General features: G+C 45.5%; 1 protein-coding gene across 5 annotated transcripts in view; it reads left to right on the top strand.

Annotated features, from left to right (window-relative positions):
• GPSM1 (G protein signaling modulator 1) overlaps window positions 1–27,238 on the top strand; it is a 1,136,422-nt gene that overhangs the window by 568,066 nt on the left and 541,118 nt on the right. For all 5 annotated transcript variants that reach the window (XM_069609568.1, XM_069609567.1, XM_069609566.1 and 2 more), the window contains exon 9: window positions 26,357–26,483. In XM_069609568.1, the coding sequence (XP_069465669.1) occupies window positions 26,357–26,483 (127 nt within the window). The remainder of the gene's footprint in view (window positions 1–26,356; window positions 26,484–27,238) is intronic.

The following is a 27,238-nucleotide window of genomic DNA, read 5'->3' on the forward strand; positions in this document are numbered from 1 at the left end:
CCTTGTGGACAATGCAGTGGGTCTTGAACCTAATCCTTGCAGCCACTGGGAGCTGCAAGGAGAGTGCTGGAGAGATACAATCCCTGGGCTTGAGGCCAAGGACAAGTCTCGCAGTCCTGTTCTGGATAGGTTGCAGAGGGCGGAGAGTAGAAGCAGGCAGATTTAGAAAGAGGCTGTTGCATTAGTCCAGCCTAGAGAGAACCAGAGCTCTAGAGACAGTGAGCGTCTGGGGGAAGGAGAGGAAAGGAAGAATACCTCTGAGGAGGTCCAGTTGGTAGTTTGACTTCTTAGAGATGTCAGACATGTGAGGAGAGTAGGAGAGTGGAGTCGAAGATGTCTCAGAGGTTCTTAGCCTCACAGGTGGGAGCAGGAAGAGGGCGAAGGGAGGCCGACCGAGAGTTACAGGAAAGGAGGGTGCTGGTGTGCTGATGAAGAGAATCTGAAGAAAATACAAGTATGGCTAGAATGAATACCTCAGGGTGCCCTGGAAACTCCAGCCCCACTTGTGCTGTTAAGGAGCCGCTCATTGACCTGTTGCTGACTTTCACAAGCCTAACTCCCTTGCACACAGCCTTGCTCCCGCCTGCCTTAAAACTTGCTGGATAAATCTGCTTTTAAAGAAGCCCTCCTTGGACACACATAGCACATCCAGTTATCGTCCAGTAGCTAGTGCTCCCTCCTTGATTACAATTTTAGAGTGTGTATTCGTAACCCAACTACATAAATATGTGAAAGGAATGGTTTGGTTAAAAATTTGTATTGCCCCTACAGGTGGCCATGTGTTTTTAAGCCTAAGTCGCTCGATTTTAGAAATATTTCCTATGGTCCTTACCCGAGTTTTCATCCATTAAACGCACGCGAAAACAGGCACCAGGGAGCTGCCATTTTTTGATAATCCTATCATTTCCCCCATCGCCCTGGCTGACCTGCTTTTGCGGCACTAAATCATATCCCCCGCCCCTGAGCCTGACATTATCAAAACATTCATATTCCCCGCCTCCCTCCGTGACGTTACTGTGCTGCGTAGGCAAAGGCGCCCAGTCGTCTTCTACGCGACTTCACACAGAACCCGGAAACCAACACAGATCTGCTCACAACACAGCGCGCCACAATTCGGAATATGAAACTGTACTTTAAAATCAAACAGCAACACAGTAAATTTGGTAAAGTACATTTATTTGACATTAAATGTTTATAGAATATTCTGCAATTGCCATATGAACTCCGAAAGTCATTTATTTTCTTTTATCTCTATCCGCAAATCCGTAAAATTTTATAGTGAGTCACGCGCTGTTCCTTTATGGTACACATGGTGTTGGTTTTCGTTCAAAGAAGCACTTTTGTCGCACGTTGAACCGCAAGGCTGTTCCATCAAGTAGGCACTAGGCCAGCTTAAAGGTTGATATGTTGCTTCTAGCCGCTAGTACTGCGTAAGGGCATATGGGCCCTTGGCGATCGTCCCATAAGATCAGCAGAATGGTGCAGTTGTTTACTTTAAGCTGCAGCTGGCGGCTGAAGAAACCGTCTGCCGGTGTCTGAAAACATAACATTTATAATTAGTCTCGCCAGCCGATCTTTATTAATATTATTCATTTTATTTATTACGGCCGAGCTGAAACTATTTGCTTTCAAGGATAGTGCAATGGAGTATGTTCGGCTCTAAAATCAATGCGAAAACGAACAAAATAAATCGAGGTTAGCACACAATGAGAAATGACTGTTTGTCTACATGCGTGTGGAATGTGGACCTGCATGCCCATGTGCCCGCTACAAGGACGATCCCACAAACCTTTTCAAAGCTCTTCATTCATTCATTTATTCATGCATCCATTCATTAATTCTTCATTCCTGTATAAAAGTGTCTAAAGAGTTACTTACATTATATTTGCAATTTCCATTGTGTCTGTGCGTAATGCAGTCCGTAAATCCCACTGTGCTCTTGACAACGATTTTTTGTATACTGACCTAACATGAAACTCGGTCTAGTTTAAGAATGTTCTGCCTTATCGTCTCAAACGTTATTGCACCCCCTAACCCCCCCTTCAAATGAAGTTCTTTCTGCATGGTCCCTGTCTCTCAAGGTCAAAAAACAATAGAACCTTATACTGCCAGTGCGAGTTGTGGGCCTCTTCAGGGCGCGAGCTGAAAATCAAAGCCACTGACCTTCACTAGAAATTAGCATACATTCTTTCTTTGCAACATCCCGTAGTAAAGCCATCTGTGAGAACTTGAAGTTTCAAATCCATCTATGTAGTGCGCCTCAATGTGCAAATGCGAACTGACTCCTCTCCCATCTGCAACGGCTCGCTTGGCGCGTTCTAAGGCCCCAATTTTGTCCTCGTTGTTTGCAAGCTTTGAAGCCCCAAAGAACCATAACTATTGAGACTTTTAATTTTTTGGGGAAGGTCAGGGAAAGTATAAAGTACCTGAGGAGTTGAGTTGAAAGTGAGATTTATTATTTGTTTGTTTTATTATTTGCAATACGCAAGCCTCCCCTCGGTTAACAGTGCCCAGCATTTATAAGAGATTACGAAAATTAGTTACATCAACAAAAATATATACATACACATAAAGACAAGGTCAGCAATATGAGGTGAATAGAGAGAGAATTGAAAGATGACACCAAAGTAGTTCGGCACCCAGGATGATGAAGGTAGGGGTTAGGGTTAGCGTACTTTGTATGCACACTGTACAATAAAACTTATTTACAAAAAGACAATCGTATTACAATTATTTAAACCGGGATTTGTACTTCACAACCAGCTCTCCTTTGGATGGACATGGCACAGTGGCAATGTTGGGTGGCAATGGATCAGTGCTCTGCACAGAAACGTTCAAAATTCCATATCTGTGCTTCTCTAATACAGCAACAATAAGGCTTTTGACAAAGTCGAACTCCATTTCCTCATAGACTGGTTTAATCACCCATTGCTTACTTCTTTTTGAAAAGGCCTTAGTGTAGCGAGGCATCCTTACATTACCCTTAGTCCTAGATTGTTCACGGCCGAGATTCTCATTATGGGCCAAGACGGCAAGTAGAGTCCTATGTCTCATGCCCTGTATGCTGAAATGCAAGCGCTTTGGCCTGTACTGTAGGCACATATTGTGGAACACCTCCAAACCTCCTGTGTGACAGAATTCTGTCAGTCCCCTCAAATCTCTTGATAGAGTTTTATCGAAAACAATCTTCTCAATGGCTTTGTGTGTCAGTGAAGATGGATTCAACCACTTCTTCTTCCGTGCCTCCACTGGGGATAAAGGGCCATGTTCACATTGGTGGAAATGTAGGTTTTCTGACCAGAGGTGCACGTTGGTACAGTGGTGCATCAGTGACCGCCATTTTTCAAGTAGTATTTCCACTGACCCTTCACAAGTTTTGGAGCTCCACCAAAGATGGTTGCTGATATACTGGGAGCCGAGATTTTCTTATTGATTTATTTAGCAAGATGCCATACGTCAAATTGATGTTTAATATGTGGGAACTGCTCTCTCATTGTCTTGGCAATTGAAACGTGTCTGTCCGTGGCTATGAGGTTGATGTGCATTCCCCTCGATTGTAGATATACCACTGATTTTATAAATCCTAGTTTCTCCATGGCCACTGAGGATGTACATTGTGTTACCTGCACGACCACCGAACTCAAAATCTTCTTACTATCCATGTCCTGAAAGTGGTAGGTGCAGTACTTGGCAGAAAATCCAGGGCTGTCACACTGTCCATCGCCAGCTAGCCTGAATCGTCTGCCTTCGAATGTACTTGCTAGAGACAATTGTTCAATTTTTGAAGCATCACTAATGGCCGGAAACAGATAATCATGTTGGTATTTGTAGTACTGTGTTTTTGAAATGAAATGGAGTCCCACAAACTGAAAGAAAGACTCTAACTTTCTAAAACTGGAGCCACTAAAAAGTGATGCAGCTGCACACAGTAGATTGCATGCTGGCAGTTTCCCCAGCATCGGTTGTGCAGACCATGAGAACGTATGATGTAATCTACAGGCGGCATGTATTGTGACGTTACTGCCTTGTTTTTGACGAGTCACATGAATCAATGGCTTCCCACATACTTTCCCTCTGACGGAATGCCCACATTTCAGCATACTTATAATATCCATCAAACAACTATCGAATACTATGTATTTGCCCTCTTTCATTAGACTGTCATCCTGCGTCAAAGTTGTTTCGGCCTGTGACGTTGAGGACATATCACCACATTTGAAAGAAATATCGCTGCTGTCAAGTTCTGATGCGTCGGTGAATGCTGCTGCTGGTTCATTCTCTGTCATTTCAACATCTGCTACCTCAACATTGATGTGAGAAAAAAACAATGTCAAAAAGAAGTATCTATCAGAGCACACCTAATTACTCAAAAACGAAATAACTATTTAGAGAAATTTTATTACAATTCTGGGTGCTGGGGAGGAATACACGCCCTGACACCGAAGCATGTGTTAAACATAAAACAAAAAGTGTCTAAACTTAAAGACACTCCCGTCCCCTGCACACCTTACAAGCTGAAATAAATCAGTCCAGCAGAGGAGCCGTTGAATCTGAGGTGAAGAGGTGCGCTTCTGGAATTGCATTATACATTTCTATAATCAGCAGGATGCTTTACATTGGATGCGGGGTACTGGAAGTCCTGAATTTGGATTGGATTGGCTATTGATTTGCTTTAGAGTTCGGCAATCACATTTCACTTGTTGAGGATGGCAGGAGTATCCGCAGGGATCCTGGTTCTGTGTACATCGTGCACAGACAGATGCACAGACAGAGACTCTATTTTCTTTGACAACATTCCCACTGTGAGATATTTTTGCTCCTGAAGAAGGGGATAGTCCCCGAAACGCGTAGAGCTTGAAGCTGCAGTTCAAAATTGGGAGCTTATTTTTTTGTCTGGTTTGATTTGTTTTTTTTTTCATGCTGGCCATATTGGAAGTCAGTTGATACCTTTTTTCTGTACTTTTATGAAGATATTTTGTTACCTATGTTCTAAATTGACAATTCTTTCTATATATAAAAGTGCAAATGTTATGAAATTTGACTGATTTATTTCAGCTTGTAAGGTGTGCAGGGGACGGGAGTGTCTTTAAGTTTAGACACTTTTTGTTTTATGAAAAAAACAATGTCGACAGCTTTTTTGGTGGCAATTTTTTGGCGGGTGTAGATTGTGTGAATTGATCTGCGACTACTTCAGAGCTATCTTCAATACATCCAGTATCATGTTGTTGCGGCGGTGCGGTCGTACTGTAGCAATGGTCCAATAAAACTTTACTGGATTCTCCGGACACATTCATTTCATGTTCTGGCCATTGGACATGAGCATCCTGAGTCTCAACATGCCGCGTCTGAATTAATAGTTCCTCCATAGTGTAAATGGTCTGGCAAGCAACATCCCTCATTCGCTTCACTGTCTGTGTATGTATAGTTCGTAGACCCACGGGTAACTAGAGGACAGATTGGAAAAGGGATGTTCAGTTTAAACACAAGATAAAGTATAGTACAATTGACTAGAAAAAAACATAAAATAGTCCCCAGCACAAAAGAATTTCTAAAGTTATGATCTGTTTGTAACCAACCTTATTTTGGTTTCTTTTCTTTGCAACTTTTTTGACTCGACCTTCAACATCTGCACGCTGTTGCTCCGATACGTATCCGCATGTCTCCCCTTCCTCTTGTGCTGCAACGACTATATTTTCTTTATCCGCATAGACAGCACGGAATGAGACTCCATCGACTCCCTGAAACATAGTATTTTCATTACTGTGTATCAAAATATTGTTAGCGTAAAACGCACGCGAGGACGAACACACATGTACATCTCAATAGCCAAACACGATTTAAACATTGTGTGGAACAATCAAACGACAAGTATTCGAGCTCTGATGACCTAGTTCGATGGAGATGTCAGTATCCATACCTCTGGCTCTACATGGACTGCCACAAATGATTTTATTGAAGAGGAGGCATCAGCAACTCCCTGAAACACAGTACTTGTGTTAGTATGGTTTTCAATATCGTAAACATAACACACATTTGGGGTCGACGGCACAGGTACATATAAAGAGATAACCACAAATGTTGCATTGTCTAAAAGAATCAAGGAATATTTAAAAATGATCAGATTTAATCAACTTATTTCTCTGATTTCTTTACATCTGCATCATCTAAATGGGATCTTGTGATTGTAGTGGAAGCGCCATCATCTCCCAGAAACACAGTACTTGCGTTAATAGGGAAGAAAGTATAGCAAATGGAATCACGTTATATGATCATGCTCGATGGAGCTGTCAGTATCCATACCTCATGCTGCTGAAGAATATCTAGGGCTGTTGTCAATGTGGTGCGCACTTCCGAAAGCTGTTGCGCCGATTCGTATCCGCATGGTCCCGCTTCCACCGGAATTACTTGAATGTCAGGCTCCTCATCAAGTGCGTGGGTTGACGATTCAACAACTGCCTGAAACATAGTATTTGCATTAGTAAGGATTACAATATTGAAAACACAACACACGCTTGGGGTCGACCGCACAGGTACATATCAACGGCTAACCACAAATGAAACATGGTGTAGACCAATCAAACGACAAGTGTTCCAGTCCTGATGATCACGGTCAGTTGAGCTGTCAGTATCCATACCTCGGGCTGCTGAAGAACATCTAGGGCTGTTGTCAATGTGGTGGATGCTGCAGCGTCTCCCTGAAAGACAGTACTTGCATTAGTATGGATAACACTAATTATAACTGAAAACAAACACCAGGGGACGACAATTAAGGTGTATATCAATTGGAAAGCACTAACCAAACAATTGGTAAAATAATCACACGATACATACAAACTATTACTTGACATGCATAAAACAAGTCTGTAGCGGAATAGCCAAGTATGATTACCTGATACGCGCTAGAAGTGGTTGATAACTGCGAGCACGTGACGGAAGTAGAATGTTCTTGCTTCAGATTCAAGGGATAGTCAAGAAGTTGTAAAGGTAAATTATTGTTTGATAATGAAATGACATAATATTTAAATTTGCCATGTAAGGAGACAGAATACTTGAGTAATGCGCAATATAGCACAGTTCCCTGTGCCCATATATAGATTTCCATAGAGATTTTGTTTGTGGGTTATGAAATCTAAAAATAATATATTGATAAATGTCATTATTCAAAAAGCTATACACTCATATCAATGTCGAAAGTATTACAAATTGGAAACAACACCTAAAATATCAATGAATCCATTCGGCTACCTACACACTACCGCAAGGCCTAAAGCTAAAAATGGACACTTGACTCACCAGTGGCAGATTGTGGATGAATAGAGTGGGAATAGCGTTTGCGAGGAATTTTCGTGTCGATCGCCGTTTGTTTTTCTTTGTTACCCAAGATGTGGTGTACATGTTCGAGGGAAAGTGCCGGCTGCAGATGCAGTATCGATCACCCCTCTTGTCCTCAAAGACTTGTTGTACTCTACTTTCCAGCTCATCCAGTGGATATCCGCAATGTCTGACCCATTCTCTTATTCGATCAACAGTTTTCGGGAATACATGCATTGTAGTGCCTTCATATTTAGCATGGGTCTTCGAAGGGCAACCGTTAATCGAACAGGCAGGCATTGTTGAAAATTCTGAAAAGTAAATATGAACATTATTATAAAACCTTGATGAATAAAAATGTCATAAAAAAGTAAATGAACCATACCATGCTCAATGCAAGGTTTGTTTTGGTCGCCGGAACTATACCAGTTCATCATGTGCGGCTTAGCATTTGCATAAGTTACAGAAATGTCTGTTTTGTCTTGCACGAAAAGGAACCATGCTTACATTATAGACTGGACCCCCGAAGGATGCCATTCGATGACAATTGACACAGATGAAAATAAATAGATCTATTGATAGCATAACAATTGAAACTCAAGTCAATAGCAATGAGACCAATGACCATAGCTCTATTGGGTACTGTAATAGCAAATAGATTGAAATGTAAAAATGACCGAAATATGACTAGGATACATGGCCTTACCTTGACCAACAAACAGTTGGATTCAGCAGGCCGAGCAGTATGTTGCAGGAGAACAGGTAGATGGCCACAGGTAGCACACCGACGAGTTTGCTCGAAGCGGTCACAGATAGCACGGCGACGAGCAGATTAGCATAGATCTCAGTGCTTCTCAGGTAGAAGGTTCAGGAGTTGACTTGCAAATCACAAAGATGTTCTCATGAGACATATCAAGTGGTTTATAAAGTATTAGAAACAGGGGTGTGTTTGTCAATGAATGACGTGTGTATGTCGTGGTATTATGTTTATTGCAGGGGGGTGGCCTGCCTCAGGGGAGGCCTGCCTGGAGACACAGGGTCTGAGGAGGCCATGTGAGCGATGGCCCCTGGGCGTGGGATACCTTTTGAAGTGTACATGCTGTTTGGCACCTTGGCCGTTTGCGCCCGTCACAGCTCCCCATGCTAGCGCTCATCCCCGGGTGCGAACCGCCTTTGATAGAGGGGGGTGGGATGGATGGGCCGGTGGGTGTGCAGATAAGGCACAGGAAGACTGCTGAATGGAGACACACTTATGTGGATTGCAGGGGGGCGGCCTGCCTCAGGGGAGGCCTGCCTGGAGACACGGGGTCTGAGGAGGCCATGTGGGCGATGGCCCCTGAGCGCGGGATACCTTTTGACGTGTACATGCTGTTTGGCACCTTGGCCGTTTGCGCCCATCCCTTACCCTTATGTGATGTTAACTTTGCATGACATTCGCGTGGATGGGAACACTGAGCAGGACACGGGGCATCCATTTTTGTACCCCCTTTCCACTCCATTTTGATGACCAGGCCTCACTGCGATAGTACAGCGCGCAGAGCACATGGCCCACAGCCTCGTTCCCACTCTGACTGGAAAACTCCAGAGGTATTTGCAACAGCTAATAAATGTAACACATCACTCTCTGAGATCACGGTCCTGCATGTGAACCGGCCTGAACCAAGCTCATGGCTTGTTCCTCTCCACAAAAGTGTCCTTGCCCACGCACCCTCGCCAGTGGAAAGTTACTGCTATTCTGACTCTGTGTCCCTGCAAGGTATTCGCTTCATGTGTCAGACCACTGACCATGCCATGATGGCCACCTAGCAGATCCCCAACTAACATTAGACCCCTACTGCAGTATATCGTTGCCTATCAATAACAAATGCCACATATCAGAGATTCTTGTGAGCACAGACCCACACTTCAAACACTGTATTATAGTGGTCAAGACCCTTAACCTATGGCCTGTATAATCCAATGTTCATTGATAGTATTGATATATGTGTGACTTTTATAGAGACATAACCGACTGAAAACTTTGAACAAGTGTTATTTAGTGCATGCATTATTGATAATATATTATGTTAGTTTAGATAGTGACCACCCCGCTTCACAACGACCTGAACTTCACCCATTCCGAGCACAGGTGTCTGACGTCCATCCTTGAATGGAGACACACTTGATTGATTTAAAAAATCGAAACAACCATTGTTAAAATATATGTGGTGTTTTATTTTGTAGCTTATTTTGATGACACAAAAATACAAAACTTTACACATTGTACAGTTCAGGTTGCAGCACAGCGAGAGAAAATCCCCTGTACTGACCGCTGTCACTCGGGAACGTTTCTCTTATGGCACGAATGGCACAGGCGGGTATCACTCTTCGAACGCGGTGTCCAAGCCTCCCGTGAAGCCACCATGTAAAGGAACGATAGGCCACCAGCCTGTACCACCTGTGAAAAGGAATGAAACAAACTGTTTTTAAATGACCAAGATAAGTTTAATAAACGTTTGTTGTCAATGACAATTCTTGTAACTAATGGCATTCTGCTCGGACAAATGCCATCTAGACACTGCACACTATTGAAAGACTTTCATGCGTTACAATGATATGTATATGTAATTTTGGATATAGTAGAAGACCATGAAATGGGAGTGGCATGAAAGCAGAGTATACTTACTCGTTACTCGGATTACGAGGACGAACAGTTGTGTGAAGTTCGTGCATAAGCACCATCATTATCCTCAACACGGACCTGTGAGGCAGGCTGCCCTGAAGTCTGGCAGCTCGGTGATACATTGCGGTCGTGGCTCGCCTTCCGAAATGTAGGCCACGCATCCCGAGTTTTCACAGCAGCAGCAGTTCTCCTCCTCGGTCGGCATTAGCTTGCACCGATTGCATGTGCACCAGGTGGAAACACCGTCCATGCGACTAGGTCCAGTGTCTTCATCCGTTGATTCATCCTGCCAAATGCTGTCCGAAGCCCCATCGTTTTCGCGTGTTTCCCTTTCCAGTAGTTCCTCCTCGGTATACTCGGGCTCGTACATGTAGGGCATTATTGTATCCATTGTGTGTTGCACAAACTAAAATAATTGATAGTGGTGGTACTGGTATCTGTCCACACGGGCTACAAGCAACAAAGGTAGCTGACCAGAGCACAGAAACGAGTCACAGAATACTCAATGTAACACAGAGAGAGGAATGGAATCGAAAATCTGCTTCAGTGTGTTGTGAAACGTTCTGTTTATACTTATTGAGGAAAGAGGCGTCCTGCCATTTCTATGGCGACACGTCATTAGCTGAAGCGCAGCGAATGTTGACACGAGACGTGCTTTGGCGTTGTGAAATGGGCAGTACGCATCTGCTGATGACAGGCTCAGGGGCGGGGATATGATTTAGTGCCGCAAAAGCAGGACAGCCAGGGCGATGGGGGAAATTATAAGATTATCACAAAATGGCAGCTCCCTGGTGCCTGTTTTTGCGTGTGTTTAATGGACGAAAAACTCGGGTAAGGTCCACAGGAAATTTTTCTAAAATCGAGCGACTTAGGCTTAAAAACACATGGTCGACCGTAGGTGCAATAAAATTTTTTGACCAAACCATTCCTTTAAGTTGTCTTGGTACTAGAGATTCAGGTTTCCGGCCCTGTCGGGGAACAGGAAGAGCTTTGCTGTTTTCCATAGCCCTGTGTGGCATATGGGTATTGGCCAGGGTCTCTGAGAATGCCATTAAATTATTTTTTTTATAAAACTGATCTGCTGCGTTTCTTCGGCTGGCATTGCAGCTTTCAATATATTCGTGACTTGTGGCGTCCCCCAGGGTTCTTACCTTTCCCTGCAATTATTTAATTGATATTGTTGACCTTTTCTTCTCTTTGGAGGTTAGCTATCACTGCGACACCCATCTCTATTTTCAACTACCCAACAAACACATAAATGAGAATAGCAAACTCCAAACTCTTTCAATCCCCATTAAAGAATGGATGGGTTTCAACTGGCTGAACTCAAACTGCTCTAAAACTGAGCTATGTATAGTAAGCACCCCATCTGAACTCGGGAAATAGGAAATGGCCCAAAATGTCACCCTCACAATTGCAACGGCCGAAATGCCCTACATTTATTTATTTTTAAACACCCCCTTTACTCCACATATATATGTGGGGGGGTATGGGATATTATATTAATATGGGGGGATGCAGGGGCCTCCTACTGCATATCTATGTGGTGTAAAGGAGGTTTAATGGAGAAAAAATTTGAAAAAAAAAGTCGGCTTTTTCGGCAGTAGCAATTGTGTGTGGTCGCAGTGATCACATAGATCCCGGGAAAATCAGGACCTTACTCTTTCCATATTCACAACCTAAACCTCCCAATCCATTCCAAAATTAAATCACTGGGTAATATGTTTGATTCGCATTTGAATAGGAACCTTACAGGCCAAGTCTGTCATCGGCTCTGTATCCTATTACCTACAACTTTTCTCTAAAGTCTGTTCATTTCCTGTGGAAGAATTTCTTGGCCAAATAGCCTGATTAATTAGCTCCGAGCTTGACTATTGCTGCGCCTTATATACCAGCCCAACAAAAAGAGTTATTTCTCAGCTGCAGCTCCATCAGCACAGAGATGCTTGTGCAGTAGTTAATACCCCTTGTGACCGGGCCCTGTCAAGGAGGGCAGGGAGCCTGACTCCAAACACTCTGGCCAGTGCCAGAGGGGGTGCAGGCAGGGCCCTCCCTGCCTCTCCTTACCTGAAGCAAAGGTGGCGTGACGGCCAAAGAAGATCCCCGGAGGAGCAGACCAGCAGCGGCAGCCAGGATGCTGGCAGAGCCGCAGAAGGACACGTTAATGTTAATGATAAAGGATATTTGTACCGCACACTATCACCACCTGAGTTGTCCCCTGGCACTCTCGCGTGGAGGGAGCCTCGGTGGGAGACGGAAGCCGAAGCCGGTGAACCAGATGCCAGAGCGAAGAAGTTGTGGTGGGAGAAGCCTGCATGGCTCGGACCAGCGTAGCGACCTGGGTAGCGCCACACCTGGAAGCGCTGTGTGTGGATCATCGTTACGAAGAGAGAGAGAGAGAGGCGGAGCCAGCAGCAAAAAGACCATTGGGGTGCAGCGGTCGACCAACACAGCATATTGAAGAGTGTGGCTCCAGCTGGCAGCACCAGATGGAGCTCCCACATAAAAAAACAATATCCACTAAACCAACAGGGATGGTGATAATAAATAAAGGCTTCAACAACCAAAACACCACCAGGGATCAGGTCCAAATGTATCCACTAGCCAATTGCGAATCAGTTAATGTTAAAAGGCCTGCAGTTAGGCCATAGACAACCCTCCTGGCCATGCTAGAAACGCAGCAAACCTGCCTAGCCCTTTTAGGCCGTCCCACAATCCTACCCATGACACAACCCTAAAATGAAGGTAAGTGATTGGTAGAGTAAGTGTGCCGATGCTGGGAAGAGGTTGGATATTTAAGGGTAAGCCTGAGAGTTGCTCAGTATGGGTAAATTGGGTGCGTACAGAAACTGGAGGAGGATGTCCGAGAGACCAGAGGAGGAGAACAGGGATGTTATTGGAAAGAGGGGTCTGTGGAATGTTTGTGAGTGAGAGTGAGGAGTGCCTTTAGTGGTGGTAATGTAGGCGTAGAGAGGAGGTAGTAGTCGTTGGGAGTGGAGATAGTGGTATTGTTAGTAGCAGAGTACTAGTGGGAGGGAGAGTAAGGAATAGTGATAATAGCAGTAGTAAAGTGTGGTAGTAGCAGAAGTAGAGTGTGGTAGTAGCAGAAGTAGAGTGTGGTAGTAGCAGTAGTAGTAGAGTGTGGTAGTAGCAGAAGTAGAGTGTGGTAGTAAGGGTAGAGAGAGAGAAAAATGAGCAGTAGTAGTAGATCAGTGGTGGTATTAGCAGAAGAGGGGGGACCCGCTATATCGCCCTGTTGACTGGAGGAGCCCAAAAAGCTTTTCAGTCACTAAATCATGAAAGCCAAACACCCTATGAAGATCTTAAGAGGGGAGTTTCGGATGTATAGGGCTTGACCGGGAACACTACTGTATGAGCTTACGAAATCTGCGGATAAGACAAGCGGTGACCGCAAGGCTATTTTCCTATCAAGCCCGTGATCTGATAGACAAGTGCCCAGCCAACAAAGCCCTGCAAGAAGTGAAAGAAATGTTCATCCTTGAGCAGTTTCTTTGACTCGCTTCCTCCATATCTTTATTCACTCACTTCCTCCATATCTTCATTCACTCACTTCCTCCATATCTTCGGATGGTAGTGTGGCAATTGCATGATCCCACCTTGGCGAATGAACATTGAAGGCATATGTCCCTTTTGAGACCTGTGGATGACTCCCAAGAAACAAAAAGAAATACTTCCGACCACTCAACCAAAGGAAGACAACCCCTTCCAGTTGACCCTAATCTTTCAAAGCCCATACAGGGCCTGTTCCAAAGTACCCCTATGTCCAGCTGACAGCTTCCCTGCTAAAACCAGAACCAATCCGGTGTTATGAATGTGGAAAAATCAGCCATATTCCCTGCTTCTCTGCTGAGAAACCCAGAGAGGAACCCATGGAAATTGGCCTTCTTCATGAAACTCACCTTCAGTAGCCTGATATGGAAGAAACGACACCTGGGGAAGGAGCCTCGACCATGAATATGTGGCTGGCCTATCGACAAGGGAGGAACAACCTGAACCTAACATCTGAGCTGCGTGCACCACTGAGGAGACTACACCGCAGTGCCATATCCTGGTAATGATATCCGAAACTCTAGGCAACAGTCCTGCTGGACTGAGGAAGCAGGAGAAAGGCGATCATCTGAGCTGATTTGGATTCTACTGAAGAGCTGAAGCCCAATGATCTCACTCGGATAATCTACATCCATAGAGATGGGGATATATACCCCTAAGCCTGGGTCAACATCCACATTCTAGGAAAGAAACGTACAGTACCTGTGATAGTCATTTGTTTATTTCATTTATAAAGTGCACAAACAGCCCTCAGGCATCAAGGCGCTGTTACAGATACAGGTTATTTGCATTAGGTTTGGACATACAAAGCGTTTGGGCAAGAGGAGCATGACACAGAGCTTTTCGGAATACCTAGTAAGATTTTTCTGCTCTCAGCGAAGAAGGGAAGAAATTCCACTGTTTGACTGAGATTTACGGGCAGCTGGAGCTGCCGGCTTCAACTCGTTTAACTTTCGGTAGGAGTAGGTTTTCTGGGAGAGGTAGGGGCCCTGTGTTGGACAGGCACTTGTGGGTGATGGATAGGGTTTTAAAGATGGTGCGTTCTTGGATGGGCAGCCAGTGGACCGCTCTTCTAGCTTCTGAGGTATGTCCTCTTTTTGGAATGATGAGGGCAGTTCGCAGTATGAACTACAAGCGTGGTGTCTCACAGATGCAATATTTTAAAAAATTACAAAAACTACAAGGGCTTAGACAGGCCAAAGAAAATCTGGACAGCAAAGTTCTGCAAAAATAACATATTTTATTATCATATATACATCCTAATATCACCAAATCTATATAAAAGCTATAGAGCCCTATGAAAAGATTTTTAATATACATTTTTGGTCTGCCTTGGAGGCAAAGGGCTAGGCAAGGGTATATATAGAAATTTAAAGTGCAAAGTTCAATTCAATTAGTTGAACATTGCAGGTTTATAGTAGATAACCCACCCTGCCCGAGATCCTTTTGTAATAACAGATACCAGGAGCTGTTAAAACTTCAAACAGTAATTAACCATAAAAATGCAATTTATAATTTGTTCTCTGATCACTTGTCTCAGAAAAACAATACAATAAAGTCTACTGTCTGTCGGGGCAGCTCGGAGGGCATTATTTTGAATTACCTGAAGTTTTATGTATGTTTCTGGCAGAGGTGCCTGCAAAAAGGACATTACAGTAATCGATCCCTGAGCCGATGATCGCTCGGGCAATAGTTAAGCAACTGTTTTTGGAGACGAAGGGTCTGGCAGCATTTAGTACTTTGCTGGTGTAGGCTGCTGATGAAGCAATGGTGTTCACTTGGTGGGACATGGTGAGGGAGGCATCAAGGTACACCCCTAGGGGTTTTACAGAAGCTGAGATTGGGATCAAGATGTTATCAATCTGGTAGGCACTGTATTGTTCATTGAGGTTTTTTTTAGAGCTGTAGGTGGTCCAACAAGCAGGATTCCAGTTTTTTCACTCTTTAGACACAGGTGATTTGCCGCCATCCATGACTGTATCAAGGAATAGGTATTGTTGAGGGTCTTTGCGTCGTCTATGGACTCCCGCCGGGACTCCCGGGAACAGGTCTTAATTGGGACAGATTTCAAGATATTTTCTGAGTGCATTCTAATCTTCCAGGGAAAAGAGATACCATGCATAGCCAGAGGCCCTCAAAACCCAAGTAAGCTAGGCAAGAGGCAGGGACAGGAGACCGAACAGCATAGCTGCCAAGAAAGGGAGGATGTATGTGACAGGACCAAGATTTTCAGCCATGTCAAGGGGAGAGAGCCCGACCCCGACCAGTGCTGGTGCTAGTGCAGGCAGGCCCCCTCCCTGCCCCTCTTTAGCTGAAGCAGAGGAGGCGCGACCGCTGAAGAAGAACATTCTAGATGCAGACCAGCAGCCGGCAGCGGGAGACAGGAGGACACTGAGAGGGAACCCCGATGCAAGCTGCAGCAAGTGAACCAGATGCCAAAGTGGAGGCGACATGGTAGGACACCAGAGGGAGGAGACCGCATGGCCCATACCAGCCCAGCAGCCCGGGGAACACCGCTCCTGGAGGTGCCGTTTGTGGCTCCTTATTAGGAGGAAAGAGAGAGGCAGTGTCATGTGACATAGACCATGGTTTCTGTGGTCATCTTGGTGCATTGCCCCTAATTTGCTTCATTGCCATGTTATCCCACATATATCCGATAGCGGCACCTCCAATTCCAAATGTGTCAGTCTAGTGTTTTTTGCTGCAGCCCCTTGGATGTCCTTCTACTTCGAAATTACCCTTACATCGGCCAGTAGCTGAGTTCTCTGCATCGCATCTCAACATTAGGTAACGCTCTACCTAGATCAACGCTTTCCTTCCTTCCTGATTTTCCTTCACTTTGTTTTGCAGGTACCACCTTGCTTTATCCTCTGCAGCTATCCTACGGAGCCGCCTGCTTCCAGGTCCATATCCTCCTGATTTGCCTTTACCTTGTTTCTCTATTTTCCAGGCCTTTCCTTTGCTGGGAAACCATTCCTTGCTTCACACTCGCTTACCAATGTCTGCTGCCTATTCTGTTGGACTGCTGCTTGTCCTAATCCTTCATTACCTCCTGCCTTCTGAATTCTGAGATTAGAGCCTACATTCAAACACGCTCACACTTGGACCAGTGCGGGTTTTTTCACTTTCTTAAAGGGTTTTTCCTGCTTCTTATAGGCAGCTTCTGCGGCGGGTAATCTGCCTGTTTCTTCAGTTAACTGGCAGACTGGCTTGAGGAGAAGCTCGCCCTTTCCTTCGAGACACCAAGGCTACTAGAATCCATCAGAGGATGCCATCGCCGTCTACTTCATTGTGCAGGATATCACAGGTGAGCCCAAAACCTGACGGGCAGAGCTAGCCGCAAAAAGACCGACGGCAAGGCCGTGAAGCGGCAAAGCATATTGAAGAGTTGAGCTCCAGCTGGCAGCATCTGCTGGAGCCCACACAAAAGAAAACAATATCCACTAAACCACCAGGGACAGTGATAATAAATAAAGACCCCTATAAAGGCCTGAACAACCCACTGAACCACTAGACGTCGGGTACAAAGATATCACTAGCCCATTGGGAATCTGTTAATAGTTAAAGGTCTGCATTCGACCATGGAGAAAGAGAACAATGGTTCTCTTTGAACTACCCTCCTGGCCATGCTAGAAATGCAGCAGGCCTGCATAGTAAAAGGGATGGGGTTTACGAGCATTTAAAACCCGCTCGCAGCCCTTCCCCTATCATGCCCCTGGAAGTAAGGTAAGTGATTTGTAGGCTAAGTGGGTCAATGCTGGGAGGGGGTGAAATATTTAAGGTTAAGCCTGGGTATTGTTCAATGTGCGTTCGTTGGGTGAGGACAGGAGGTGGGGAAGGACATCCGAGAGACCATGGAGAGGAGAGCGTAGAAGTTATTGAAGAGAGGAGACTGTGAGGTGCCTGTAGTAGCAGTAGTGTAGCAGTTATGCCGATTCACAAGGTGTCGTCACTTCTCCCCAAGGGCGAGCCCTTTTCCCTGAGTCTAGGGAGGTGTGGCTGCTACCCCATAGTCCCCTTAGTTTTGGTTTAATGTGTGAGGGACTCCCCCTCTGGGGATAAGGATGATTACCTGGGATATAGCCCATTAAATGGTGTTACTCACCAACATTCCCTAGCCCTCCCTAATGTTCAGAACTTCTACATTGAAAGAAAACCTAGGCATTGTTGCAACATAAGAGATAAAACCAAAAGTACTAGGACAAGGAAGAACACAGGAGACATAAAGATCATTGACTGTGCTAACACTGATGCGAGGTGGCCCCGAGGCGGCATGAGGATCAAGTCGTTAGCAGAGACAAAAGGACTTGTGCAATCTGCATGTGAGGAACTGGATACAATGTATGAAAAGGAAAAAAGGACTATCCGATGTGTCAAGCCTGGCTGCAGAGCCGAACGCAACCGATAGAGGAAGCATGTGTAGCAGATCTCCAAGGCGAGAGATTTGAACGCTGACGAGCAGCTGTGGGAGTTCTCCATTGGGTCTGTCGGTGCAGACCTGAGCACACGACCAAGAGGGGAACGAGCTGAGCAGTGCATCGAGATGCCACGCTGCAGGTCCTGAGAAGGAGAGAAGCACGAAGAGCTGACAGAGCCGATCCCAGTCTTAGGAAGCCCCGGTGATGTACCCAAAACCCCGAGAAGATAAGGGGAGGTATGTGAGACCTGTAGGGAATGCATGGGCAGGCGGGAGAGATACTCAAACAGCTTTCCTTCAGCCCAGTGGGAGTGAACCAACTATTGGACCTGATCGGTGTCAGTCGTGGCCCCAATGTTGTCCATCTCATGTCAGTGGCAGACAGAACACACCGACCACCAGAGACGGGTCAGGGACCCTACCACGAACACGAGAAGGGTTGAGGACCCTAATCACAGCCCAAAAAGCATCAGTGGCAGAGATAAGACCACTGGCCACCAAGGAAGGGCCAGGGACCCTAACAAGAGTGGTCTCGGATACGAAAATAGATGTCAAGAGCGTAAGCAGAAATCCTCCTCATCACAGTGGGAAAGAGAGAGAGCCACTGATGACCAGAGAAGGGTCGGGACACGAAAGTAGATGTAAAGAGCATAAGCATAAATCTTTCTCATCACAGTGGGAAAGAGAGAGCCACTGATGACCAGAGAAGGGGCTGGGACCCCAACATGATTTGGGACTTTGCCAAGAACAAACCAGAGTGACAAAGGCTACCGCAGGCTGAAAACAGTGAAAGAGAACCAAAATGTCCAGAAAAATAAAACGAGTGTACGTTTACTGTGTGAATGGCATTAAACAAAAATGATGGGCTTGGGGGTTACAGGGTGTCCCCCGCAGTCACAAGGCAGGGATTGTGGCAGTAAAACATAGCTATGCAATCTATGTGATCACTGTGCGCCTGCATTTTCACATTCAAATATCGGTTTACGAAATCTTTGGCCGCACAGGGATCACATTTATCCCCAAGCAATTCCAGGCGAAGGGAGTCATTCTCCTGGTACCGAACTATGAGTTGTGATAAAGATGCCAGAGGAAGGGAGTCATTCCCCCTGGTCTTGTTCTGAACTGAATCAAGTAATACCAGGGAACGGGAGGCATTCTCTCGGTCCCGGACTAAGAGTTGTGCTGGAAACACCAGTTTAAGGGAATCATTCCCTCAGGTTTTATTGGAAACTGTACAGATCTGCACCAGGAGAAGGGAGCCATTCTCCTGGGAATGAAATTGCATAAAGACTGGCTGGAACCCGCAAGCCAGGTGAACGAAGTCATTCCCCCTGGCATTACTGTTGTGAGAGAACATTTCTTTGAACACTGTTCAAGAAGCAGAAGGGAGTCATTCTCCAGAAGAAGGAACTTTCTGTTAGTTTATCTTTTAGTTGGAGTGTGAGGGATAGAAGTCTGCTGTGACACAGGACGGTGGAGATTAAGGTGACGGACATTCTGACAGACCCTTTAGTATTAGTTTTGAGGCAGGGAAACCCCTATTAGAGATAGGGACAGGTAGGTTTTCAAAAGCACAAATCAAGGTTTACAACCACAATCATACAACCTTTGTGTCAGCTTCCATCTAGGACACCCTTACACAGTAGAGATGAGGTAATAGCAGTTGGGAGTGGAGATAGTGGTATTGTGAGTAGCAGAGTAGTAGTGGGAGGGAGAGGTAGTTGCCATAGTAAGAAGTAGTGGTTGTAGCATTAGTAGTAATGTAGAGAGAACTAGCTGTAGTAGTAGAGGGTAGTGGTAGAAGCAGTAAACAGGGAGAAGTGGTATCAGGGAGTGCTAGTGATAGTAGAGAGGCAGTAGTGGTGAGAAGGGGCAGTGGAGTAGGATTAGTTGTAAGAGCAGAAAGGTGGCAGTAGTGGCAGACAGGTAGTAGCCACGAGGAGGCGGAAGAGAAGTAACTTCAAGGGGTGGTGATAGGAAGGCATAGTGGAAGAGTGCAAGGGATAGAAGCGTGGTGGGAAGGAGAACACCTTTGGATGCCATAAAAGTAGTGGGGCAGGTGCAATTGTGCGTGCACGGAGAGCAAGTGACCCCGTGTGGAAGAAGGCACCATCCCGAATACTCTTAGAACACTAAGCATCGGCTAGGAGAGGGACAGCTGAAACACCCTAGGGAGTAAGTCTGTCAATATTTCAGGGATACCACTAATAGCCAAAGGAAGCATCACAGACAGAAGAGGTCACCTGTCAGTATTATTAACACCCATTAAGGATAGCTGGGCTAAGGAGGAGGAAGAGGCTGGGGTAGTTGCGAGAGGGAGGTTCGGCCATAGTGCTAAACTGCCACAAGATCCTGGTTGGCCTTGACCAGACTATTGTAAAATCTATAATAAACACCCTTGGGACACCATCTGAGTCTCCTGTGTGGTTATTTTTGGGAGGCCCCAGTCACACCCCGTATTGCCTTATGTTATATATATTCTTTGGCAATGTTTTGCTACATTTTGCTACATTGGCTTTCTATTCGGGTCGTATTGTGTTTAAAGTGTCCACTTTAATGCATAAAGTGCTATTTCTAACCAAAATGTGCAGGTATCTAGCCACGAAGATCAAACATTCTCCACTTTATAGAACCTTGAGATTTGCACATTTCTGTTGGAAGCGGGAAGAGCAGGGCAGAAGGCAGGGCTCCTCCAGCCAAACTAAGTCAGGCAGTGAGGACTGGAGGGAGGTGCCTGGTCCACCCACTTATGCTGGTTGGGCAGAAGAATCTGTTCAAAAATTGTGTAATGCCGTTGGCTTTCACAACTGAGAAGAAGGTAAAAAAAAAGATGGCCACTCTGCAACAGAGATAAGGGACTACCTACCTAGCCCCTTCTCGCTTTCCATAGCGTTCATCCAAAAAAGAAGAAAAAAGTAAATCAAAAAGATGGCCACTCTGCAACAGAGATAAGGGACTACCTACCTAGCCCCTTCTCGCTTTCCATAGCGTTCATTCAAAAAAGAAGAAAAAAGTAAATCAAAAAGATGGCCACTCTGCAACAGAGATAAGGGACTACCTACCTAGCCCCTTCTCGCTTTCCATAGCGTTCATTCAAAAAAGAAGAAAAAAGTAAATCAAAAAGATGGCCACCATGGAATAGGGTTAAGGGACTACATGTAACCCCTTCTCTCTTTCCATGCGGCCATTAAAAAGTAATTTTAAAAAAGTAAACCCAGAAAATGGCCACCAGGGAACAGGGAGAAGAGACTACACATAGACCCTTCTCCCTTTCCATGACGGCCAGGCACGAACATTGAGGGGCACAGAAGAAGTGCAGGTAAATCTTAATCAGACTGGGTTCTAATAGGTAATCCTTTTGCCTGATCTGCTGACCCAATCAGAACATTCCACTCCAGGTGCATAATAAATTCATAAACACGCGCACCATGAAATTATTTACAAAATTAATGTTAGTCGCTGGCTATTGATCTATAGATCTAATAGAATTGAATGTAGTTGGTGGGCTAAATGAACTCTGTGTCTTATGGCTTTACTGATCTGAGTGGTCTGCTGTACTTTTAGTCTTGAATGTGGTAAACGAAGGCATAAAATAAACACTGTCTGCCTAGGATGCTGAAAAGAGGCCCGTTATCATATTGCCCTAGCACATATTCTATGCCATGGCAAAATCTATGCCATCCTCATAGCCCCCTGCCTCTCTGCAGCCAAGCACATTTCACATACCAGACATGTATGAAACAGAGCCCAACGTTCAGTTCGCCCTGGATCCTTTCACAGTGAGCAACCAGTCTTGGTTGTAGTCCATCTATTCAGGGTATTTGCCCAGCCCAGAGTCCTGATACCAAGCATACTTCCCACCCCAGCCAGAACCCTTTTCAGAGCCCAGTTCCATCCACTTGTAGAGGAGCAGACATGTACGTAATTGATAGAACCCACGCCCTCACCTCCGACATACTGGATGAAGAGCAAGAAGACACTGGACCTAATTACGAGTTTGGGGGTAGCCATGCCCTTGATAAGGGCATGGCTACCCCGAAACTCGGGTCCGGCACCCGGTCCCGCGAAAGGGGAATAACCGGGCCATTCTGACCTTTGCGTGCCTGGTAATTTCCCTTGCGCGGAATCCGGTGCCGGTACGTCCCCATTCCCATTGGAGTCTCCATAGGGCTCAATGGGAATGGGGAGGATGGTAGCAGCAGTACCATTCATAACGGTACCATTGCTACCATCCTGTTCTGCTCGCGGGTGCCGCTCTGCACGCCTGGTCTGACCAGACGTGCAGAGCGGCACCCGCAAGCAGAACTCTTAATGTGGCGGCATGGTAAGAACAGCGCCGGTAGCACTACCGGCGCTGTTGTTGCCTTACCGCCACAGACGTAATGAGGCCCACTGTCCATGACACAAGGTATTATTCCAATACTGCATCGAGTGTATGAAAGACGTTATACACTCAGACAACCGTACTGAATTCAACCTGGAACTGAAGGGGTAGCAGGAGATTTTCAGACACGACTGAACATCGAAGAGCTGTAAAGAAAATCTGACAGATGCAAAGTGATGTCATAAGGAGAAGACACGATGACGCACAGAAACGATATAAGAATACTTAAAGAATGAAGATGTAACTAAATAAACAAGAGTAAGCCTACATACAAGTGAGAAGAAATTATATATACACAGAAGATAAGTAACCAGATGAGCAGTAAATGTATATACGCAGAATAGATGAGTCACATAGAAGCTTGCTGCAGTAGAAAATATAGCATGGGTAAAGCGGTCATGTTGAAAAGATGGACTTGGGTTCTGAATAACAGAAAGCTAGAAGCTTGAAGGAGAGAGACCAGAGTTGCAGAACTGACAGACACTGGAAAATGGATTTGCACACCAACAAAGGATAGCTTTTGACTAGCGATCAAGGATGCCACAGCAAGAAGCAACTGCAGGGTGCAAAGGGAGTAATTGAGGCAAACGCAATGTACGCAGGACATATTTCTCTTAGGTTAAGTAAAGGAGCAAACATTTGTGAATGCCAAGTAGTGAACAATTAAAGATGCAGAACGCATATGTGAGACAGAGCAACCAAGTCTCCAGAGGCCGAAGAGAGTCATGACACCCAGGATAATTGAATCAAACAGCACTAAATAAAAAGGCCAGATGGACAAAATCGTGGTCTCTTCACACGTGGTGCAAGACCAGAAATCAAGGCCTATTCATGAGCTCCAGGTGAAGATAACAATGTACCTTAACTCCCCTTAAAGTTCCAGGGAAGAGAACATTCAGCAAGGTCAAGTACAAATAAGAAGCATTGGCTGAAGGCTTGGTTGATGAGAGATGGTAGACTAGTTGGGAAAGTGGGCAATAGTCTGACATTCTCTGCACCTGGGTTTCATTTTGCTTATGTGCTGCTAACGAGCCGAATGTCCAAGGTTGGGAGAGAATGCCAACCAATCATGAGGGTCTCTGCAATAGTGAGCAAACAATGTTGCGGGGGTCAATCCGCTGCTGTTATGTTGCTATAATCTGTATTATAAGACGTTAGAGGGAAGTTCAAGACATGCCTGCCAGAAAAGGGTCAGCCAATGATGTTACTAACACTTAAAGAAACTTTAAGTAGATATGTTCCCCTAACCAATCCCTCCACCCGACAGGTTTTATTATTTGCCGCGCAGGATGACGTCATGGCTGACGCACATCGTGGAATAAACCCTTTGTTTAATCTAAATGTAACGGAGAGTGTGTGGGCTACGATTTGTTGTTCGCCAGGTTGTCCTACTTGATTGAACTGATAATAAAGTAGTATTTTGCCATATTCTTTGAGTCTGTCCGGTTATCTGGGTCCAAGATAATTTATTACGGTAATCTTATTCTGCGCTTAAAGAACACCTAAAGGTGCTACTGCACACACCTTAGTCCAACCAGCGCAGAGCTAAACCTGCCAGCTTCACCCTGATACGATCTTAGAATTGAGGCTATCCTAGCCAAAGCCAAGCACTGCAGAAAGTTAATCAGCAAGCCGTGGGAGCCCAACCCCGGAAGTCCAACTGTCTGAATCACTGTTCTACCCAGAAGCCGCACTTTTCCAGAAACGCAGCCTGCCATCAACCCAGGCTTCTTTACACTTCAACTCCAGCCCTATTGAGAACCCACCACAAAACCTAGCCTGGCTCTAAGCTCTGCTCAGAGCTCAGTTCAGTCTGGAGCCCATGCCGGATTCCACCAGGCCTTAGGCCAGCCCTGCCTGAAGTCCCCATTTTGACCACAGCCCTGCCAAAGTCCAATGCAGAGCTCAGCCCAGACTGGAGCCCAACCAGCCCAGAAAATAGCCTTGCCCATTACTCAGCCCAACACCGAGTGCTGATACCATCATTGCCCGGTGCCCAGGTCAGCCAGAGTCCACACAGAAGCCCTGCGGAAACCTAGATCAGCCTCAAATGGAGCAGACACGTATACTCACGTTCATGCCAACATTTGAAATGAATAGTGTACAGTACACTTGCATGTTGTAAGTCATTTCTGCAAGTCTTGGCTGCTGTGTGGGACCGCCCCCTCTCAGTACTAAAATCGATAACCCGCTATTTGTTTGCCCATTTCTCTCCTCTGCCCAGGGTGTGCAGAGGTTTTAGAGCATAAATCAGATGGGAAGGAATTAATCCAGCTGGGGGACATTCGGCTAAGCACTCTTGTCCCTGTGTGATGTAATAAGAGTTTAAGAACCAGAAGAGTGTTAGAAGGGAGCAGGGGAGCACTGTCGGTACCCTGAATATGAGCGGCCACTGGATTCACACGTGTGCTGTACCTTTAAATAGCTTGATTTTATCTAGCACTGAGCAATGCTCTTTAACCTATTTCTAAGGGGTTTTAAATGGTGTTTCCGATAACTGAAGTCAGGCCCCAGGGAGATGTAGAGACTTGCTCTGGGTCACTAAGCTATACCACGCTGAGGCGGAGGGAGGGGATTTCAGGTACCAAGGTTCCAGAGGCAGAAGTCAACCCCATCCAGACCACATTACTACTTGAACGTTTGCTCAAGTTGTTTTTAATTAAGACAAGAATGCTGTTTTATATTGGCCTGACCCACACAATTTTTTTTTATCTAAGAATGCATTTACAAACGCCTCCATTTTGCATTACCCTTTTAACCTCTATTTCAACTCCACTTTTCTGTTTCCCCACCGTTTGCCTCTGCCTTCTTTGCCAGTTGTACTCGATCCTAACCTCCTATTTCCACTTATTTTGCTTTGTCTTTGCCTCAGTCTCTTTCAACTCTTCCCCTGCCCTTGATTCTTTCTTTCTCTGCCCGTAACTCTTTCTTTCTCTCCTCTGCCCTTGTCTCTTTCTCTCCTCTACCCTTAACTCTTTCTTTCTCTCCTCTGCCCATGACTCTTTCTATCTCTCCTCTTTGGTTTGATTCTTTTCCCCTTGCTCTCTCTCCCCCCTCACCTTGGTTTGTTGTTTACCACCATTTGTTTCCTTTTATCCTTTTCTCCTTCCCCTCATTCCGTTTAGTACTTCTCGTGCTTCCTTACTCTTCATGAAATCACTCTTGCTCCCTTTAAGGCTCTTTCTTTCTCCCACTCCACGTTGGTCTTCTCTCTCTCTCTCTCTTTCCCATGTCCTCGCATACCCTTTTTCATTTTCTCTATCTTTCGCTCCCCTTTATCCTCTCATCCTCTCATTCTGTTGCTCCTCTTAAGGCCGCATTATGAGTTTGGCAGTAGAATATGCCCTAAATGTGCTGATTTACCATCAGAGTCGATCACTGTTACTAGACCTCGACCCCGTGACATTACCATGGGATTTCGAGTGGTGGTATGGCAGTGTAAATCCCCATTTTCAGACTCCATAGGGATTTTTGGTGGATTTACCACGAGCGGTAATACCCTGCAGTAAATCTGGCCGTTTTCGGAAGTAAAATCGAGGATTCACCTCCCTTTTTGCTGGAGGTGAGTCTTCCATTTTACCTCCAAACTCGGATTTCAACAGTGCGGCACAAGTGGCGGTAATTGCATTACCACCCAAAAAGTGGCAGTAACGGAATTACTGACCCTTTTTTTGCTGCATTGCCAAACTCGTAATCGGGCTATTCCCTTTTTTTCACTGCCCCTTGTCATCCTTCTCTTACCCTCCCTCCCACTTCTCCTTCATTGTACACTGTTACTGGGACAGGGCACATGGGAGTATAGAGTTCTTCTATTAATCTGCAAATGGTACTGATTTGCCACTGAGCTGCGTTCATCTGAAGTTGGCAGGATAGGCGCCAGCGCTGCAGGATGGTAATTAATATAGCGGAGTACCCACCGGCAAGCCTTCCAGCCTCACCCATGGCTCGATGGAGCACTATCTGTGGCGCGCTCACCGCTGAGGCTGCTTTAACCCTATTCTTTTGTTTGCAGATTGGTGACCGAAATGGGGAACTAACCGCTCGAATGAACATATCTCAACTCAAGACCGCACTCGGCATGAATTCCAATGAGGACGACGCAGACGTGTCCCCACAATACGACGGCTATGAGGCGCAAGGTACGGCGACAGACCTCCCCTCTATGCGGGATAGGGAGGTTTCATCGCAGGACATTTGGTCAAAGCCAAAACCATCTAATTTGTTCCGCAATTTGGCCGCAAATATATGTGGGGGGTGAGTACGGGTAATAATTAAGGTGGGGTAATGGGGAGCAGCAGGGGGGTCTCCCATTCGTTACACCTACACTTCTGCTCTCGGGGGTGCTCCGCTGTGTTCCTATTGGTATACATACATTCCTATAGTCTAAGACTGTAATTTATGGTACAAATGGTACAGTATGGAAGCAGTGGATTAGATCAATGGTTCCCGTAAACTGAGATGAAACATATCATGTAGCACGCAAAGTGTACTTCATTGACTTTACTGCACATGTTTATTGACTGGTGCACATTGATAATAGCACAATGGCATTTACCATTTGGACAGCTTAACAATAGCTCATTTTCCTTGTAGAAAATCTACTGGACAGTGGATCATAGTTACATTACACATACAAGAACGGGGTATCACTTTGCAACACCCCCCCCCCATGACCCATCTAAATAGTGGTTAACTGGTATGTCATTCATGGGACCATTTGAGAACCTGGAAGGTCCCTCTGTGCTCCCCACAAGGTCCGAGACTGGCCACTGGGGGAAGGTCATCAGCTTTACTGGGCAGCCTGATGTGGCTGCACCTATATGGGATCAAAAGGGGCACCAAGCTTTGGTGGATTTATCTGGTTGATGAATAACTACTGCCTTTTGTGAGATAG

This window comes from Ambystoma mexicanum, chromosome 8, assembly GCF_040938575.1.
Source record: "Ambystoma mexicanum isolate Mex_15411 chromosome 8, UKY_AmexF1_1, whole genome shotgun sequence".
NCBI lineage: Eukaryota > Metazoa > Chordata > Amphibia > Caudata > Ambystomatidae > Ambystoma > Ambystoma mexicanum.